Source organism: Peromyscus eremicus, chromosome 4, assembly GCF_949786415.1.
Source record: "Peromyscus eremicus chromosome 4, PerEre_H2_v1, whole genome shotgun sequence".
NCBI lineage: Eukaryota > Metazoa > Chordata > Mammalia > Rodentia > Cricetidae > Peromyscus > Peromyscus eremicus.
The window spans coordinates 6629937-6650416 of NC_081419.1; the positions used below are offsets into that span (position 1 = coordinate 6629937).

General features: G+C 52.8%; 1 protein-coding gene across 2 annotated transcripts; it reads left to right on the forward strand.

The window, feature by feature from the left end:
* The first annotated feature begins 6141 nt into the window (after positions 1-6141).
* Positions 6142-20030, forward strand: St6galnac6 (ST6 N-acetylgalactosaminide alpha-2,6-sialyltransferase 6). 2 transcript variants are annotated; one of them, XM_059260070.1, is made up of 7 exons: positions 6142-6268; positions 7175-7229; positions 8418-8508; positions 11281-11460; positions 13596-14002; positions 17866-17973; positions 18601-20030. In XM_059260070.1, exons 2-7 carry the CDS (start codon positions 7204-7206, stop codon positions 18917-18919), a joined length of 1131 nt encoding a protein of 376 aa, XP_059116053.1. In that variant the 5' UTR covers positions 6142-6268; positions 7175-7203; the 3' UTR covers positions 18920-20030. The 2 variants fall into 2 exon arrangements, with proteins under 2 accessions (XP_059116053.1, XP_059116054.1); XM_059260071.1 differs by having other exon boundaries at positions 18597-18904.
* Positions 20031-20480: the final 450 nt, after the last annotated feature.

Consider the following 20480-nt stretch of genomic DNA (forward strand, 5'->3'; position numbering starts at 1 on the left):
TTGGTGGAATAGGGTCTAGTGAAGGCTCTCCCGTGATGACAGTGAGGAGCCCCCTCCTTTGCCGCTGTGGGCCTGGCACCTGCTGGAAGGTGAGTAGGGGACAGGAGCCGGGCAAAGCCTTGAGGCGTTGTGGGGGGTCACTCAGGTTTACAGACTCTCTGAGCTTGTGTGTTCTTATCCCTCCTCTGGTTCCTTTGTCTCTCAGTGAACTCACTGGGGACCCACCAACTTCCATTTAAGCCCAGAAAGAAGTGAGGTGGGTCCCACAGCACCAGGGGTCTTAGAACTCCTTTCTCAGGGACCTCTGGCTGGGGTATGCATTTCTCTACGGTGTCTATTCAGGGGAAGAAAGGAACTCCATGCTTACTGGGAACAGCTGGGCACCTCTGTCCAGCCCCTGTCCACAGGGACCTGGGGACCCCAGCACCACGCTCAGAGCTCTGACTCAGTCTCCAGCCTCCTCCTTAGAGATCGAAAGTTGGAGTCCCCAGGCCTGACTTCAGTGAAGCTGAGCACCAATCTGTCTGTGGGTCTGAGATGGTGAGGAAAAGACTCCAGAAAAAGCATAAGAGCACAAAGAAGTTTGCTAAAGGAAGGATTAAGTGTTGCTTAGTGATAGGGTGTTTGCTAGGTACACCTGGGTTCCAGCCCCAACCGTGTGTCGGGGGACCAATTGGTAAACTGCAGGAAGTAGGGGTACCCGTTTGTCACATATATGCCTTCCCTGGGGAGAAAGGACTGAAACTGAGTGAACTCTCTAGGAATGAGGCAGGACTGGTCCCATCCATGAGCCTCTGTTGTGGCTGGGCCAGTTCAGTTCCCCCAGGCTTGGAGTCTGTGTGTCTAACAGCTCAGCGGGCATTAAATAGGCAGGCCTAGATGATCGTCAGCCTCCATGTTCCCCAAGCTGGAACCTGTCACTCCCATGTTCCGGTCTTCTGGAAAGTGGACTTCCAGCCGCTCCCCTGTAACAGGTTCCTTTAGGATTTGGTGAGGGGTGCTTGGAAAGGGCTTAATGCAGAGACTAGCACCCCAACAGGATCTATGTCTTTCTTACAACCCCCCTTTTGTTTCTTTCCTTCCTTTTTCCGAGACGGTTTCCCTGGTAGCCCTCGCTGTCCTGGAACTAGCTCTGTAGACAAGGTTAGCCTCAAATTCAGATCTGTCTGCCTCCTGCCTCCCGAGTGCTGGCATTAAAGGTGTACACCAACTCTTAACCGCATTATTAGTACCACAAAGGGGGCTGTTACTGTTCTTGGGGTCCAGGAAGGGAAGCCAGCCCTCCTAGAACGAGTCCAGAAATCTGACGGGCCTGAGTCCACTCTGCTTTGGTCTGGATCTGGGCTTAAGCATCTCTTCATTTTCAGGGTCCCTAGCAGGGCCTGGGGTAGAGAAGGGCTGTAGTGGGGACAGGAGACTCCCATGACTGGCACAGCCTCCACCCCACTGGCTGTCCTTGCTGGAGAGCCCTCTGGTCTCTGAGTGCCTAGCAGTCAAGTTCATCAGACTGTTCACCCGCCCTTCCTTTCTTTCTCCTCAACCACGCCCACCGTGGTTTCCATTCTGTCCTGCAGGGTGGGGTCAGGAGGCCTGCTGTGCAGGAAGCACTGAAGGTGGGTCCTGGAGAACAGGACTCTGTCCTGCGTCCACTCTGGTTGGGCCGTCTGCTTCCCCACCATGGCTGGAGTCTGGAGTTTATCACACACACGTTTGTTTTTCCTCAATGTTTAATCTATTTTGTGTGTTTTGCCTGCATACACATCTGTGTACCATGTACATGCCTGGTGCCATCAGATGCTGGAAGAGGGCACCCGATCTCCTGAACTGGAGTTACAAACGATTGTGAACCACCATGTGGGGGCTGGGAATCTAACCCAGGTTCTCTGGAAGATCAGCCAGTGCCCTTAACTACTGAGCCGTCTCTCCAACCCCATCACACCTGTTTTAATAATAATAATAAAAATAAAACTGTTATTAACTTCCCAAAGTAGATTTGGCATAGCAGCACATGCTTGCAATCCCAATACTTTGAAAGGGGGCAAGAAGATCAGAAATTCAAGGTCATCTTTGGTCACAAAGCACCCCCCCTCCACCGTAGTAAGACTTTCAAACCAATCAACAAATCACAACTTACTAAATTAATGAAATGCAAACAACTTAGAAGTTTATAAAGTTAAAAGTTATGGCAGCACTCCTACGAACCTCTAGAGCAGAGGTTCTGAACCTGTGGGTCCAGACCCCTTTGGGAGTCTTTCATAGGGGTCACCTAAATCCACCGGAAAACAGATATTTACCTTATGATTCATAAAGGTAGCAAGTTACAGTTATGAAGTAGCAGTGAAAATAATTTTATGGTTGGGTGTTCACCACATGAGAAACTGTACTAAAGGGTTGCAGCCTTAGGAAGGTTGAGAACCACTGAGCTAGGGAGTTACCGCTTCAGTTCCATGTGGACTCTATTCCACACCTTTTATGTGCATTTACTAACATGGTGATTGTATTAAAGGGGGGGTAACAGAAAGAGTAGGAGAAAAGAAAGGGGGGGTTGGGGAGAGCCCACTTGGTAAAGTACTGTGTAGAGCAAGCCTGGGACTTGAGCTTAGCCCTCCGAAATCCCCCCCCCCAAAATCCTGTTCACAACAAGAAAGGGCAAGAGATGGCTGGATCCCTGAGGCTCTCTGGCCAGCCTGAACCCCTGCCTCACCAAGAACAAGGCGGAGTTTCTCTCCGTGTCTTTCCTAGGCACCTAACAAGAAGGCCGAGCAGTGAGGTCAGCCACTGGCTCCACACCGACACCAACGTGAGCACTCCTGAGCACACGCTCACACAAAGCCACAGGTGCAACTCAGTTTTTAAAATTTTAAAGTCCTGGGGCTGGAGAGAGAGAGAGCTCATCAGTTAGGAACACTGGCTGCCCTTGCAGAGGGCTGGCTTCCTTTCCCAACCACCCGATGGCTCACAACCATCTCTAACTCAGGGTCCAGGGGATCCAGTGTCCTCTTCTGACCTCCATGGCACCAAAACACAAGAGATGCACAGACATACATGCAGGCAAAACACCCCTATATATAAAATAAAAATTAAAAACAAAATTTTTAATTATAAATTTTAATTTATTGTATGTGTGTGTACCTGCTTGTCTGCATGTAAATCAAGTGTGTGCTGGTGCCCTCATAGGCCAGGAGAGGGCACCAGCACCCTTGGGGTTTCCTGCCTTAGCCTCCCCAGTAGCGGAGCCGACCAGCCTGTGCCACCACAATCATCCTGAAATAAACCCGAGGTCAGACTCCCGACGTTTGAACCAACATTGGTTCCAGAGTCATGCTGAAACTTCTACCCTGAGAAGGACCATGGTGGTCTCAGAGACCAGGCATTCCAGACATGTTATCATAATGATCAAAGAGTATCTCGTTTCTATCTTTTTATCTTCTTTTGCACCTTCTTTCTTTTTCTTACATTTTATTATTTATTTATTTATTTGGGGGGGGGGAGGTGTGAGAACCCTACAGTGCGCATGTGGAGGTCAGAACAACTTGTGAGAGTGGATTCTCTCCTACCACGTGGGTCCCAGGGACTAAACTCAGGTCATCAGGCTTGGTGGCAATCGCTATTACCTGCTGAGCCATCTCACCAGCCCTGAACCTTTTCTTTTAAAATTGTGATATTCTGATTTTGTGATAGGCTGAGCTGTCTACGTTATATTAGTAAATTAGAACGCACATGGACTCTATGAGCCTCTTGAACTCAATACCCATGCTTACTGTAATGTGCACACCTCCTCAGGGCTCTTAAAACTTTAATCAGCGGTTCGGGCACAGGCTATCTCCTGCCCTTGGCAATGCTGTTTAGGTTTCTTTTGTTTGTGTCCTGGTCACTGTTCTACTGCTGTGCAGAGACACCGTGACCACGGCAACTCTTTTAAAAGAAAGCATTGAATTGGGGGTCTGCTTACAGTTGCAGAGCTTTAGTCCATTTTCATCACGGCTGGGAGCACGGCGTGGTGCTGGAGCAGTAGCTGGGAGCTACAGCCCGATTCACAGATGGGGGCAGGGGTGGAAACGGGGATGAAGAAAACCGATCTTTCCCTTCATCCGGTTTTGTTTTCTGAAACAGCCTCAGCCGCCCAGCCTGCTCTTGACCTTGATATTTAGCTGAGGACAGTCTCGGCCTACTCCATCTCCTCTGTGAGCCACGTGTGTAGCTTTACTTACCTCCCCACATTTCTTCTTTGTACTCCTTAGGTCTCCAAGACTCACCAGCATGGCTGTAGCTTATTAATTGCCCCTGCTGTGTAATATTCCAGTGTGAATATTCCATAATATTTAAAAAAAAACCCTTGCCAGGCAGTGTGGTGTTGCACATTTTTAATTCCAGCACTTGGGAGACAGAGTAGGTAGATCTGAGTTCAAGGCCAGCCTGGTCGACAGAGTGAGTGAGTTCCAGGACGGCCAGGGCTACATAGAGAAATCCTGTCTCAAAAAACCAAACCAGACCAAACAAAACCTTCTGCTCTCCTGCTGCCAGACATCTGGACTATTGCCACTTCTGTCTTTAAACCATGCTGCTGTGAACATCACGTGGCTGAGTAGGTACGTCTGCAGGGACTTCAGGGTACCCAGGGTGTTAAACGGAAATTTTTACTAAGTTGTTTTCCAAAGGGATTGCATAACATGAAGCTCTTCAAACTTGCTTTCTATACTTAAGTGTCCTGTAAATGTCCCAGGCCCCCTCTCCCAGCACGCACACTGACCCCCGTGTCCCAGACCCTCTCCCGGCACGCACACTGACCCCCGTGTCCCAGACCCTCTCCCGGCACGCACACTGACCCCCCGTGTCCCAGCCCCCTCTCCCGGCACGCACACTGACCCCCGTGTCCCAGCCCCCTCTCCCGGCACGCACACTGACCCCCGTGTCCCAGCCCCCTCTCCCGGCACGCACACTGACCCCCTTGCTTCATCTTACCAGCCTCTTAGAACACTATGAGCAGGCTGTGTCTGTGTTTATTTACCCAGTCTCCTAACAGGCTACTTAGGTTGCTTTGGCGCGTGGGTGTGTACATATGTGCATGTCCGTGTGTGTGTGTGTGTGTGTGTGTGTGTGTGTGTGTGTGTGTGTGTAGGTCAAAGGTGAACTTCCAATGCTGTGCTCTCGCTGACCTGGAAGGGTTAGACAGGGTAAGCTAGTCAGAGGGATCTCCCTGTCTTCCTTCACACGCCCAGAGTAATCCCAGCTGGGGTTACAAACACATGGCCTTGGCAGGCAGTGGTGGCGCACACCTTTTATCCCAGCACTCGGGAGGCAGAAGCAGGCGGATCTCTGTGAGTTCGAGGCCAGCCTGGTCTACAGAGCGAGATCCAGGACAGCCAGGGCTACACAGTGAGATCCTGTCTTGAAAAACCAAAACCAAACCAAACCAACAACAAAAACACATGGCATCATGTCTGGCTTACTTGACTATCTCCTCAGCCCTCAAATTGCCTTTTTTAAAATTTATGTGTATGGGTGCTTTGCCTGCATGTCTGTTTACCGCAAATATGTGCAGTGTCCATGGAGGCCAGAAGAGGGCGTCAGACTTCCGAGGTCCTTCAGAAGGGTACCCAGTATTTTTAACTGCTGAGCCATCTCTCCAGTCCCATGTTGCTTCCTTTTAATCGCATAAAATACAATGACTACATGGGGTAGGAGGAAGAGAGTTGAGCCAAGGTCTCCCTATGTCGCCCTGGAACTCACTATGTCTACCAGGCTGGCCTCAAATTTCCAACAATCTTCTCTCCTACTTTCTTAAGTGTTGGGCTCAGAGGCCTGCACCACTAGGCCCAGCAGAAGCTACATTTTGAGACCTCTCCATTTTCCGTCAGTAAGGAAATAAAGCAATGTATCAGGTTGCCCAGGGGTTACTCCTGGGTCTCAAGGTAGAGGAACCAGAGTTCGAGCCCAGTGATCCCCACCTCCTAATCGGAGGTCTTGGTGTCCATACGGGGCGGGGCGTGGGTGTGAGAAATGGAGAAACGGGCCAGACTCGGGATGGCATGGGAGGCTGATGGAGAGCATCCCTCCTCTCTGGCACCTCCCTGGGGCGGGGCCACCCACAGCCGGAGGCTCCGCCCTCCTGCCTGGCCCGGGCCCGTGAGCGTCGGCGCTAGGACCCCGCGGGCGGGAGCTGCGGCGGGGCCTGGGTGGCCCGGGCAGCGCGGACCCCGGTTCTCGGCTCCCGGCGCCATGTGAGGGGGTTCGGGAGCCGCGGGGGGCCTGGCGCTCCCCGGCGGAGGTGAGCGGGCGCTGCGCGGGGGCGGGCGGCGGGGCGGGGGCTTGTGCCGGCGCCGCGGGGATGGAGAGCCGCCGGGGCAGGGGACCGCGGGGCTCCCCGAGACCCGCTTCCCTTGCTAACCGCACCCCGAGATGTAAAAGCCCGCGGGGTTCGCTGGGCCTGCCGCTTTGGAGACGAGGGGACCCTGCCGCGGCCCCGCACCCCTCTCCTACGGAGCTGGGGTCAGGGTGCCCGAGCCCGGGTTGCAGCAGCCGAAGTGGGGGCGCGGGGCCGAGCCTCCCACGCGGCGCTTGGGGGTACCCTGATGCCGGCCCCCGGAGAAGCCGAGCCCCAGGGCGAGCTCAGGGTGCGGCCCTCACCCGCAGCTCGGCCTCCGCACGTCCAGCCCCGCGGCCGGCGGGGTGCAGGCTCCGGGGCTGCCGCCTCCCCGGCGGCGTGAGCCGCTCCCCACCGGGCCTGTCCACGCCGGGCGCACGCAGGGACTGGGGGGGACCCTCCTGGGAGACCCTGCCAGGCTCCGCCCTGTAAACAAACGTGTCCACAAGGTTCCCTCCGCTTGCTCCGGCGGCCTGCAAGGCGCCTCGGCTCTCCGATCCCTCAGTCTCCTCATCTGTGGAATGGGGAGCAAGAGCACCTACCAGGCCGCGTTGCCAGGAGGATTCTGTAGGCGGGCGATGCTTAGCGTGGCCCCGGGGCTCGTTCCGTAATATAGGGGTAGTCCCTGGCTTGGGGTCAAGGGGAGGAGGATTGTTTGTGGGACAGGCTTGTGCAGGGGCGGGCTCTGAACCCTAAAGGCTAAGGACATCTGATAGAGCACTTTCAAGCCCTGGGCGCCCTTTGTCACATCTGCATGCATCCTTCCAGTCACCCCAGGAGTTACTAGTTCTTATCATTCCCGTTTCACAGATGAGGAAACTGAGGCTCAGAGAGGTCACATGGCTTGCTCGAGGCCCCCCAGCCAGTAAGTGTGGACCCGACATTCGCACTGGCACCTGACATGCTGTCCTGACCATGGCCTTCTCAGAGCAGGACCGTGACGGGGCTGACAAGGGGGACCGTGGTCCTGGCTGAGGGCACTGCTCAGGCAAAGGTGGGAAAGTGGGGCGTGGGCCTGGGACCTGGAGTGCTCCGGGTGTCTGGAGCACGGGGCATGCGCAGGACAGGGTAGTAAGCCCGAGGTCTGCCTGGGAGCTGCGGCCAGACCCGGGAGCGCCTTGAGTGCTGGAGGTGGCGGGGCTGATGGGGACGCTAGGATTCTGCATTCCGGACGCCAGTGCTTGTTCCTAACGGTTTGAGTCCAAGGACAAGCCGCGCCTCCCTTCCGACGAGCCTCAGTTTCCCGGACTGCCCGGTGGGGACAGATGGGAGTCTGGGGTCTCCACGCCTGCAGGTGCAGGGACAGCCCAAGAGAACCCTGGCCTGGGGAGGGCGGAGGGGGCCGCCACGGGGCGGGGCCGGCCCGGCGGTGGGCGGGGCCAGGCCTGGCCAATCGGGAGCGGGGTGAGTGTGTGGCGCTCTAGCCTGAGGTTTTTAGCTATTCCTGGTGTAGGGAGTAAACAGCAGCTAGGTCAGGGGGCGGGGATAGTGACAGGAATCGGGAGGCTCCCGGGAGAGCTCCCCGCCGGGGATCCCCTGCGAGGATCCAGGCCCACCCTTCCTTCTACACCATCCCTTTCTGCCTGTCGGAGGAGGTGGACTGATCCGAAAGCAGACGGCCTGCTTACAGGTGGGGAAATGGAAGTGTAGCCGGGCTCGGCCCAGCGGTGGGGGAGAGGGTTAGGGGTGAGGCACACAGCGGTTCGGGGCAGGCAGGCCTGTGTACGGCCGTGATTGCAGCCGTCCGTCCCTCAGCTGAGACAACACTATACCTCCGAGAATCATGGCTGTGCCCTTGACCCCAAGATCACACTGGCCAATGACTGAACTCTCGTTCAGAGGTCAGTGAGGTGGCCCCTGGGGAGAGTCAAGGACGTCGGAAACTTTTGAACCGTCCCTGCTAAGTATGAGTGGGAACCAGGGCAAAATGGATGCAGCCCTGAGCCTTAAAGTTTGGGGGCATGTAGGAGAGCTGTTGGGTAGAGGTGAGACCTGTGATCCAGCCGCATCCAGGGGAGGGCCTCCGGCCATAACCCTTTCTGGTGGCTTACAGGTGTGACCCCACAGCCTTGCCCCCCGGGCCACCTGCAGGACGCTGGCCCCTACCCCTCAGCAGACGCCGGAGAGAGATGAGTGGCAACAAAGTAAGTCCCCCTCATTTCCTGCCCGCATCTGAGCTGCTGGCAACCTGCTGTGGAGTGGACTCTGTGAAACCCGCCCTGGCCACGGCACGGCCACTCTAACCCACACAGGACGCCTGGGTGCAGGCCCTGGCTTCAGCCACTGAGCCGTTGATCTGGGGGGCTCTTGCCTCTTTCTGGGCCCAATGTCCTATGTCCTAAGCTTGACTTACCTATGGGAAAGCACTGTGTGAAGGTGGATGCTGTGCATGCGGGGAAACCAGGTAGGGAGGTAAGCAGGGGCCTTGGGGGAAGGGCCATGTTCAAAGTCACGGTACCTGAGTTCCCCATCATGTATTTGTTCATATTTCCTGAGGTCCTACTATGTGTTTGACACGCCCCCCCCCCAACACCTTTCCCTGAGCTCCATGGCAGAATGTGAGATTTGAAAGTGGGCCGTGTGGTTGTAGCATTCTGAGTCCAGGGGAAAGATAACAGTCCTCTGACAGGGATGATTTAATATAGAGAATTATCAGTGGCAATGGGGCATGGAGCAACAGGGAATGGGACTCAATCCCAGCACCCAGGAAGCCAAGGCAGGTGGATCTCTGGAGTGATCCCAGGCCAGCCTGGTCTACATAATGAATTCCAGTACAGCCTGGTCTAAATAGAGAGACCTGTCTCAAAAATAAACAAAAAGAAATGTGGGAATCTCTGACTTGTCCTGTTAGACTTAGAAAAAAAAATTTGTTTGTGACAGGGTCTTGTATATCCCAGGCTGGCCTCACTGTGTAGTCTAAGGGACTCCTGATCCTCCTGCCTCCACTTCCGAGCACTGGGACTTCAGGCCTGTACCACCATGCCCAGTTTATGTAGTGCTGGGAATCAGAACCAGGGCTTCAGGCATACTAGCCTAGCACTCTGTCAACTGACCCGCACCCCCAGCTGCCAGACGTGGGCTTTCTGAATTTTGGTGATGCAAGAATGCGAAGTATCCAGTGGGACCTACACTTTGAAACTTGAGGTTTTGTTCCTTTGCTACCTGGTGATACTGGGTGGGGCTGAGACCCGCAGCTTCCAAGGAGCCCCTCTTGCTGAGAGGAGCCGGTGACACACTGCTGAGTGGGCTGATGCCTTTTCTACCTTCTGATATTTCCTACTTGCAGTGGGGTTGATCAGGATGCAACCTGATTGTTAAATCCAGGGCCGGGTGTAAGCCCCAAGGGTTGAGGTGCAGGCCCAGCTGGAGACAGCCCAGCCACAGCCCACTCACCGTCTACTACATGGCCCTGCGAAGGGGAAGCTGCTGGCTTCTGGGTGCTGCTGGTGGTTGAGTGTCCCGGAGGAGCTGAACTTTAAATAAATACTTGTGGTCCCAGTAAGAACCAAAGCGATTTAGGGGTACTGCCTTTATTCTTAACAGTGTCTCTCCAGCGCCCTCTACTGAGAAATCTTAAGATGCTTTGGCAAGGAAAAATACCTCAAAGAGCCCAGCCCGGTTTTCACCAAGCAGGCAAGGAATGAGAAGTGACATGTTCCTTCATATATGTACAGGATTGCTCCCGGGATCCCGAGGAGACAGAAATCCAAGGGTGTGAGCTCAGGCTCTTCATATAGGATGGCTTAGTAATTGCATATAACCCACAAAACACAGTTTATCATCTCTAGATAAGTTATAATGCCTAACCCAATGTGTACAACCAAAACTGCTGGTGTGATGCCACCTGATTGTCATCCCAGCACTTAGGAGGCGGACACAGGAGGGTCAGTAGATCAAAGCCAGCCTTGATTACATAGTGAGGTGGAGGTGGCATGGGCTATGTGAGCCAATTTCTTTTCTTTCTTGTTTTTTTGTTTGTTTGTTTGTTTTTTGTTTATTTGTTTGTTTTTTCCAAGACAGGGTTTCTCTGTGTAGTTTTGGAGCCTGTCCTGGAACTTGCTCTGTAGACCAGGCTGGCCTCGAACTCACAGAGATCCGCCTGCCTATGCCTTCCGAGTGCTGGGATTAAAGGCGTGCACCACCACCACCACCACCACCACCACCACCACCACCACCACCCAGCATGAGCCTATTTCTATACAAACAAACAAAAACCTCACAAAATTAGGGACTGATAACAAGATAGGAAGCCTACATGTGTTCAGTACTGGTACAGTCATTATAGGCTCGACTGTTGATTGTGGTCTGTTGAATCTACAAACCTCAAAGTGTGTGGGGCCAGCTGTATAGACAGCGTATGGAGAGTTACTATCATTGGACCATCTGGATCCCTCTCCCCACCTGTGTCTAGGCTGGGGACCTTGTCACCCACATCCAGTTCAGTCCAGAAACACTTTTTTCCTGTTCTCTGTAGCCCAGGCTAGCATCAAGCGTGCAGCAATCCTCAGGCCTCAGCCTCCAAAGCACTGGGAGTGTGCAACACCGTGTTGGGCTCTCTTCTTGAGCACCTACTGCAGGCCTCACCCAGGGGCCTGGGGAACAAGGCTGACCCAGCCTTAGGGCTCAGAGCTCTAGGTCTAGTTTGGAGGGTTAGCAGTTTGCAAGCGACGTGACTGGACTGGATAGTTCAGAGGCAGAGTAATTGTCTCACATACATGAGGCCCTAGGTTCAATCCCTAGGGCTGGGGCAGGGGCGGGGGAGAGTCTAAGAAGGAACGAGATAGGCAGAATGCCAGGAGAAGGAGGTGGTACCTGAACTCATCTGGTCTGGTATGAGGGGCATGGCGGGCTGCAGGCAGGGGGGTAGCGAGCCTGTTGTGTGTGCCTGAACCCTCCATGGCCTCTTACCTCTCCAGGAGCAGCGGTCAGCAGTGTTTGTGGTCCTCTTGGCTCTCATCACCATCCTCATCCTCTACAGCTCCAACAGTGCCAACGAGGTCTTCCACTACGGCTCCCTGAGGGGCCGCATGCGTCGGCCTGTCAACCTCAAGAAGTGGAGTTTCTCCAACGCCTACTTCCCTATCCTCGGAAACAAAGTAAGAGCAGCTTCTGTGGGGAGTTCCCTGGCTGCCGATATGCCTACCTTCCAACTCTTCTCTCTTCTGTGCCTCCGAGAGGAGATGAGGGTCATCAGTCAAGATCACGGCCCTTTGCTTAGGGCGGGATCTTGGACAGGTGTTTGACATTGGGCCTTAGTTCTCATTAAGGTCCTGCCCTTAGTGTTAAAAAGTCTGTCTTGGGCCAGGCGGTGGTGGCACACGCCTTTAATCCCAGCACTCGGGAGGCAGAGCCAGGCAGATCTCTGAGTTCGAGGCCAGCTTGGTCTATAGAGTGAGATCCAGGAAAGGCGCAAAGCTACACAGAGAAACCCTGTCTTGAAGAACCAAAAAAAAAAAAAGTATGTTTTGGCCCAGTGAAATGGCTCAGCAGGTAAAGATGTTTGCTGCCAAGCCTGATGACCTGAGTTAGATTGATCTCTGGAATCTACATAGTGGAAGAAAAAAAACAAAACAAAACTCCAGCAAGCTGTCCTCTGACCTCCACACACCTGGGAGTGTGTTGTGGGATGCCACCCCCCATACACACACACAACACACATGTGCACACACAAATGTATTTTAATAATTAAAAACATACCTTCTGTTGCTCCTGAGTCAGACTTCTGGTTTTCATGGCTCTCTGGGGACACACCCCGATAAGCTTGGGCGGAGACCCCTGAGGTTCTGGAGAACACAAGAGCAGAAACAGTAAAGGCCGGCTGCCCTTTCTCCGGTACTAGCTGCTCAGTGCTGTTATCTCCCTAGAAGACCTGAGGCGATCACGTAGCCACGCAGCATGGGAGGGCCAGAGATTTGCCCAGCCCCTGCTAAATTGCAGCTAGACAGAAAAGTCAAGTGACGGGGCCTGGTGTTTAGGATTCAGCACTCTCGCCTCTACAGACTTGGTTTGTCAGCCAGTCATGTCATCCTGGGTACCTCTCTCTGCCTTAGGGTGTCTATGCAATTCGTATATTTAGACCGTCTTCCCTTGTTGAATTTTCTTCAGAGCCTTTGTGTGTGGAGGCCCCTTGGCTGTGGACACAGCCTCCCTGGAAAGGACCCATAGTAGGGGTTAAGAGGAATGGGAGAGTAGATGGGGAGAAAGAGGGACCTCGTGAGCGTGGGTGGTTTGAAGGGAAAGGCGTCTGAGCGTGGCTTGTTGATTCTCCCAGCCTGATGGCGAGAGAACTAGCTCGGGGAGTGTGTGTCTGGGTGTTGGCGCTTGTTGGAGGCTATGGCAAATGACCTGGTGCATTGGGAGAAAGCGCTCTTTTTGGGGAGCTGGGCCACACTGTGGCAGCTGAGTTCCAGCCAGTCTCCATCTTCTGTTTCTCAGTGTGCTGCCTGTATTTCTGTCTCAAGTCTCTGTACTTGCTTTTCCTCTGGCCTTGAACATTTTTGCTAAGTGGTGTGACTCTAAAGACTGTTTTTTGTTTGTTTGTTTGTTTGTTTGTTTGTTTTGTTTTCAAGATAGGGTTTCTCTGTTAACAACCTGGCTGTCCTAGAACTTGCTCTGTAGACCAGGCTGGCCTCGAACTCACAGAGATCTGCCTGCCTCTGCCTCCCAAGTGCTGGGATCAGAGGCGTGTGCCACCACCACCTGACTCTAAAGACTGTTCTAAAGAAGCTTCCATTTCTCTGTTTCTGATCACCTCTTTCCGTGTTTTTTCCTCATGTGTATTACGCTGTCTGTCTCCCCAACTCTAAGCATCTTTTTTTTTGGTTTTGGTTTTTTATTAGCATATATTAATTATATAATGGGTTTCTTATGACATCTTCATGCATGTGTATAATGTATTTTGATCATCTTTATTCTCCTGTATTTTCTCTTCTCCCTCTCTCCAACCCCTACCCCAACCCCTACCCCAGCGTTCATAAACCGCGTATAGAGACTCTGGGAGGGGTGGGGCCTCTGGAGTCTGTGCTGCTCCCTAGGATGGCAAACATCTTGAGGGACAGGAACTGGCTCCCCTTTGTTGCTGTGTCCCCAAATGGTTAGGAATATCCACAGAACGCAGAATGAATGTGCTTTGAAAAGTCGAGATGGTCCCCGGCTCCCGCAGGCCTGGCTGCCTAGCGCTGGGGACCCTGCACAGAGCAGCCCTGATTGTGTCCCCCTTCTTGCCCCACAGACGCTGCCCTCCCGGTGCAACCAGTGTGTGATCATCACCAGCTCCAGCCACCTGCTGGGCACCAAACTGGGCCCCGAGATTGAGCGGGCTGAGTGCACCATCCGCATGAACGATGCTCCCACCACGGGCTACTCGGCGGATGTCGGCAACAAAACCACCTTCCGCGTAGTGGCCCATTCCAGTGTGTTCCGTGTGCTGCGGAGGCCCCAGGAATTTGTCAACCGGACCCCTGAAACGGTGTTTATCTTCTGGGGCCCCCCAAACAAGATGCAGAAGCCGCAGGGCAGCCTCCTGCGTGTCATCCAGCGGGCGGGCCTGGCCTTCCCGAACATGGAGGCCTACGCCGTCTCTCCCACCCGCATGCAGCAGTTTGACGACCTCTTCCGGGGTGAGACGGGCAAGGACAGGTATCAGCCAACCTCCCTCCTGCCCGCTGCGGTCATCCCTGGCCTGATACTCCCAGCATGTTGAGGGTGTAGTCACCTCTTGCCACCCTCCTCTGGTCAGGTCCCCCCAGCTCTCCTCCGCTGTTAACGTGGGTCATCTTCAAAATGTTCACCTTGGCCTCACCCACCTGCCCACTCCCACCCCCCACCCCAGCTTCTCCCCAGCATCCTCCACTCCAAGGGAACAGGGGCTCCCAGAATGCTCTGCACTGTTACGTAGGTGTTCCTGGCATCTTTCTAGGTGGTACTCTCCACAGTGTGGCACCTAGAGTCTAGACTGTTCCCGGCATACCTCAGTGTAAGCACACAGGTGCGCCTAGCATGCTCTGTTCTAAGGAAATAGCTTTCCCATCATGCTCTTCTCCGACTAATCTCCCTAGAAACCTAGTCAGTCCCCTCCTGTATAAATACAGTGTGGGCCACATTTAAAATATTATGGTAGCTATGTCAAAAAAGCTAATGATAATGGCTGTGGATGCATTTAACTTCAATGTTATTTAAACCAATGGGTTCAACATACAGCTTCTATGCGTATGTTGGTAGATTTATACCCAATTATTGTTTTTCAAAGATTCATGTGTCTGAGCCTTTGGCCTGCATGTGTCTGAGCACTACTTCATACCTAGTGCCCTCCTAAAAGGGTGTTCTGTCTCCTGGAACTGAAGTTACAGACCGCTGTGAGATACCGTGTGGGTGCTGGGAATTGATCCCAGGTCTTCTGGAAGAGCAGTAAGTGCTCTTAACCACTGAACCATCTTTCCAGCCCCCTTTATACCTAGTTATTTTTAAAGATTTGTGGCTATTGAAAGAGACTCCCACACAGCGGGGGGGGGGGGGAGGGGGGGGCGGCTTCCAGACCACGGATTAGGCACAAACCACACCCAAACACCTGTTTTCACAGAGAGATCCTTTATTAAGCTGGGAAGAAAAGTTAAAGTGGCTGCTTTCTGACTCTGGCCGAACAACAGCAGCAAATGATGTTGCAGGTGTCACTCTTAAAGGGAGAAGAAGGGGAGGTCTCTGTTAGGATGGGCTAGGATGCAGTGGTAGAGGAGATGGGGATGAGGGAGAAGGGGAGGGGGATGAGGGAGAAGGGGAGGGGGGAAGGGAAAGGGGGAGGGAGATTTGCTCCAGAGGGACAGAGGACGCCTCTGGATGGAGAGGAGACAGACATGGCACATGGGCAAATGGCGGTTTATAAAGGTAAAGAAGGAACCCCCGTGTTAGGATGAGGTGTTTAATTTTGATTGGGCAGGTTAATTAGGTGACCAAAGGGGGCTTCTGATTGCTGGACTTCAATACTTTGATAGCTGGACCTTGTTAGTCTCAGGAGGAGGAAGGGGCCCAATAAGGGAACAGGCCTTGGTGGCAGCGTGAGGACTGTAATCTGATGGATTTTACAAGGCAGAGGGAAGGGGGAGAAGCGCAAGGCCTGCCAGGGCCACATGCTCGAGTGGGCCAGTGTCCCTTCAGCTGTTATAAGTGATAGTTTTCAATTTTTATTTTAGGCTCCCAGTTTTCATTGTTAGTGTGTTTTTCCTGTGTGTACGTATGTGTGTTCATGTGTGTGTGTGAGTGTGCATACGTATGTGTGCATATGCATATAGAGGCCAGAGGTTGAGGTCAGATGTTTTCCTGGCTCGCTCTCTACCTTATATACCGAGGCAGAGTCTTTCACTTGAACCCAGTACTCACTGATCTGGCCAGGGCATCCATTGTGTCTCCTTGCTGGGCACTTGAATTACAAGTGGGCCACCACGCCTACCTGGAATTTTGTGGGTGCGTGGACATCATGCCCTGATGTTTGCACAGCGCGTGCTTTACCCTGCGAGCCGCCCCCCAGCCCTGTTGCTAGTGTGTGTGTTTTTAAAAATGGTTAATTTTTAATGTGTTGACTCTTAAACTCACCAGTTGAAGGAGATGTTTGTAGGTTCTTTGGGTCTTTCACCCATTAATAATCATGTTATATGGAGATACTGGTTAGTTTTTTTTCTTCCTTCCCAATCTGTGCCTTTTTTTCTCACCATGTCGCACTAGGATTTTCAACCCAGGCTGGTTTTGCTGTAGTTTTCTTTCTAGGTTGAGTTTGGGGTCACACATTGAAGTGCCCCCTTCTCTTTTGTGGGTGAGGTTGTACAGAACAGATATCATTTGGTAGAGTTTGCCGTGAAACTGTCTGGGTCTGTAGAGCCCCTTTGTAGAAGATGTTTAGTCTTTTTAGTTTTTATTTCTGGGGTGGAACTCGGGGCCCAAAGCATGATAAGCACACATTCTATTATGAAAGCTGCACCCCCGGCCCCGGAATTACTGGGTTCATTTTCTTTAATATAGAGTGTTCAGGCAACCTCCTTTATCGTGGGGAGTTCGTGGGTTTTAAGGAGTTGGCCATTTCATGTCAGGTATCGGATTTATATCTGTAGTATCTCTGGGTTCCCTTAGCATCCGTAAGGAAGTGTGGTCATTTCTTTTATTCCTGTCCTGGGCAGCTTTGTGTCAGCCTTCTTTGTCACACTTGTTACAGGCGTGCTTTTCTTTTAAATGTGCCAAAGAACCACTTCCCACCAAATACGTGGAAAATAGTCTCAACTTCAGGTGTACTTAGGGCTGGAGGGATGGTTCAGGGTTAAGAGTACCTGCACTCTTCCAGGGGACTTGAGTTCGGTTCCCAGCACCCACACCAGGACAGATTGCTCACAGCCACCTGTAACTCCAGTTCCAGGTGATCCGATGCCTTCTGCTGGCCCCCATGAACACTGCCTTCATATGGTATATGCACACAGACATCTTTGAGGCCAGCCTGGTTTACATAGCAAGTTCAGGACAGCCAGGGCTACATAGAGAGAACTCTGTCTCGGGGAAAAAAAACAGACAAACAAACACAAAACTATATATATAATATATATATAATATATTTTAAATCAATATCAAAACACTATGAATGACATAGTCTACATTCTGCTTTTCATGCTACCCAAGGGCTCCAGTGCACATTTGACATACACCTCTCAGACACATATCAAGTGCTTACTAAGCCACACGTAGCTGGTGACATAGTACCTCTCAGGTACATATCAAGTGCTTACTAAGCCACACGTAGCTGGTGACATAGTACCTCTCAGGTACATATCAAGTGCTTACTAAGCCACATGTAGCTGGTGACATAGTACCTCTCAGGTACATATCAAGTGCTTACTAAGCCACACGTAGCTGGTGACATAGTACCTCTCAGGTACATATCAAGTGCTTACTAAGCCACAAGTAGCTGGTGACATAGTACCTCTCAGACACATATCCAGTGCTTACAAAGCCACACGTAGCTGGTGACATAGTACCTCTCAAGTACATATCAAGTGCTTACTAAGCCACACGTACCTGGTGACATAGTACCTCTCAGACACATATCCAGTGCTTACAAAGCCACACGTAGCTGGTGCTGCTGTAGCCCCAGGGAGTGGGCTCTCCTTTATGCCTTGCTCTGTGGTCACCTCGCCATCATCTCAGCATCATCTAGTATCCCCATAGGAGTTTGGTCCCAGAGGACACACAGCTGCTGCTAGCATGCTTTATGGTCGTCATGGTGAATTGCAGTGTGCACTGTTGAATTATTAGCCTCTTGAGTTCATGACCTGTTTTCATTGTGCCCTTTCCCTTCACCAGCCTGAGTGCTCCCACAGTGGGTGGTATACAAGTCTGATGTAGAGGCAGAGCCTGGAGAGACAGTGGGTAGAGCTTCTGGGAGCCTCCGTGGGGGTTGACCATTTCTCCCTGCCTGCTCCCCATCCCTGCCTGCATGACCCTTCACTGAGACTCCTCTCTGCCCCCAGGGAAAAGTCCCACTCCTGGTTGAGCACGGGCTGGTTTACCATGGTGATTGCGGTGGAGTTGTGTGATCATGTGCACGTGTATGGCATGGTCCCTCCTGACTACTGCAGGTGAGCTCCTCTGTCCGGTACACCCCGAGAACCGTACCCGGTAACTGATTACAGGGTGGAGCTGGGAGGTCTGGGGACGCTGCTGAGGGTTCATATGAGGGCCTCTGTGGGATAAATTCATGCTGTTCTGCAGAGGTGGGTTTCTTGGAGCTGCCCCAGGGGCTTCCACTCCAAGCTGGGTTTTGAGTTTGTTTGTTGGTACTGACTATGAGAATTCCATGGAGTGCTAGTCATACGTTACTGAGTGCTGACCATGCACCAAGCGTCATTTCCTCACACAATGCCAGGATACTGTCCCCCCCATTTTATGAGTGCAAATTGAGGCGGGTGTTTAGTGAGGGGACCCAAGGAAGTTCTCAGAAACTATAAGGGGTACCAGACCTCCAAGCCCACAGTTCTTGATCACTGCTGCTCTGTTGGGGAAAGAAAAAAGTTCCATTTTTTTTAAAAAAAGAAGCTTGATGGTTCCATATGCCCACTTTATAGATGGGAAAACTGAGGCTTGAGGAAGGGATTGAGGATTCATTCCACTGAGACTCTAGGAGAGGGGTGGAAGTAGAAAAGACCCCTTACAGGTGCCCATCTTCCCCCACGCCCCTGACTCCCCTGTCTGCTGTGCCCAGCCAGCGGCCCCGCCTGCAGCGCATGCCATACCACTACTATGAGCCCAAGGGGCCCGATGAGTGTGTCACGTACATCCAGAATGAGCACAGCCGTAAGGGCAATCACCACCGTTTCATCACCGAGAAGAGGGTCTTCTCATCCTGGGCCCAGCTCTACGGCATCACCTTCTCCCATCCCTCCTGGACCTAGTCATCCTGTCCTTACAACCTCGGAGAGATACAGGCAGAGTGGCTCTGGGCTCAACCATTTGACCATGGCCATCTTCCAGCCAGTTTGGGCTGGCTGGAGTATTTCCCACTCAATCAAATCAGGGCCTTTATGAGGGTTTTTCCTCCAGCCAATCAGGGCTGGAGTTATCTCTTGGCCAATCAGGGATTTGGAATTCTGTATGGTTTAATCGGGTGTCAGGGGGTCTTTCTTGTCTAGTCAGGGTCTGAGCATCGTCAATCAGGGTATAGGGGTCTTTCTGAGTCAGTCTGAGGCTTAGGTCATGTCCTTTCCTGTAAGGCCTTGCATCAGAGCCCCGGGAATGGGCCCCAAATCCTTCCCTCCTTAGCTGGGACAAAGGTCTGTCCCAAGGATTTGGCCCACAGTTCCAGAATCAGAGATACCATATGGGGTAGGAGCTGCCAGGAAGCCAGGCCAGAGAGTTTGTGGAGTTCTGGAAATGGTAGGAGGCCTGTGTCCAGGTCCTGGCTTCTTCCCGGGTGACCTTGGACAAGCCCTCCTCTCTTTCTGGCATACTGTGATGAGATCACATTCCTGTGTGCAGACAGACTCTCACTCTCCATTGTACTTAAGTGTAAATTCCCCCAGCTGTCATCCCTCACTGGGGACTCAGCTCCCTGGGGATGGGGAGCTTGGGGTACTCTTCCCCACCTCCTGGAAACTTTAGGGTATTTTTGTGTAAATACCCCTGTGGTTGAGGAACTCGGGCAGATGTGGGACAAACACACAGCTGTTTTCTCAGCGGCTGTCAGTCCAGCTGCCATTAGCCTGGCTCCTGTCGGCCAGGCGTCTCTTCCTACCCTGCAGCAGGAGAGCAGTCCCTGCTGCCCGGTCCGAGGAGCCTTTGGGATTGAGAAAGGGTACCCCGCCACACCAGGACAGCCTTTGTTTAGAGATGCTGAGGGTTTGGGGGAGAAGTGTCTCCCTCCGAGTTTGGGATGGGAATAGAGACACAGGAGCTGGGTTACCTAGATTCTGTCCCCTGCTCAAGCACTTTATTAAAGTTGGGGCTGGGTGGGGTGTGTTTAATTCCCCCTCTTCCACAGCCTTCGAGGGAAGGGCTTCCAAAAGGAGGCTGTGGCTTGCGGGGTGGGGGCTGGCCAGCTGTGAGTCCTTGCACACTGAGGTAATGGGGGGCAGCGACAGTCCCAGATCTGGTTTTGTAATGATTTATACAGAAATAAACACACGTAAGCCCCAGCTCAGTGTTCTGTGTCTCGAGTCTGCATTTTTGCATGTGCCCTCCTCTCTCCCAGCTGGGAATATCCTCAGCACCGGCCTGCAGCCTTTAGGTTAGGAGCTTGCATGAAGTTGAAGCCTCAGAGAACAGCTGGAGGAGAAGGACTATAAGGAGAGCAATGGTCTGGGACCAGAAGTCAGCACTGGGACCTGGGGCCTGAGGGCAGGAAAAGGACCTTCCAGGTAGAGTGAGCTTGGCAGGTTGTAAACATGGCTGCCAGCCTCTTAGTGCCAGTGTTGTTTACTCCAGACGGGCAGGAGGTGAAGGGTCCCTGACTCCAGAGGAAATTACAGCCTGTTGGAGCAGATAAGATTCCCTTGGGAGCCAGGCCTGACAAAGGGTGACTGTGTGTGAGACAAGTACAGGGCTGCAGAGGGGCTGAGAAAGAACTGTCCTGGGCTCCGGGCCAGGCAAG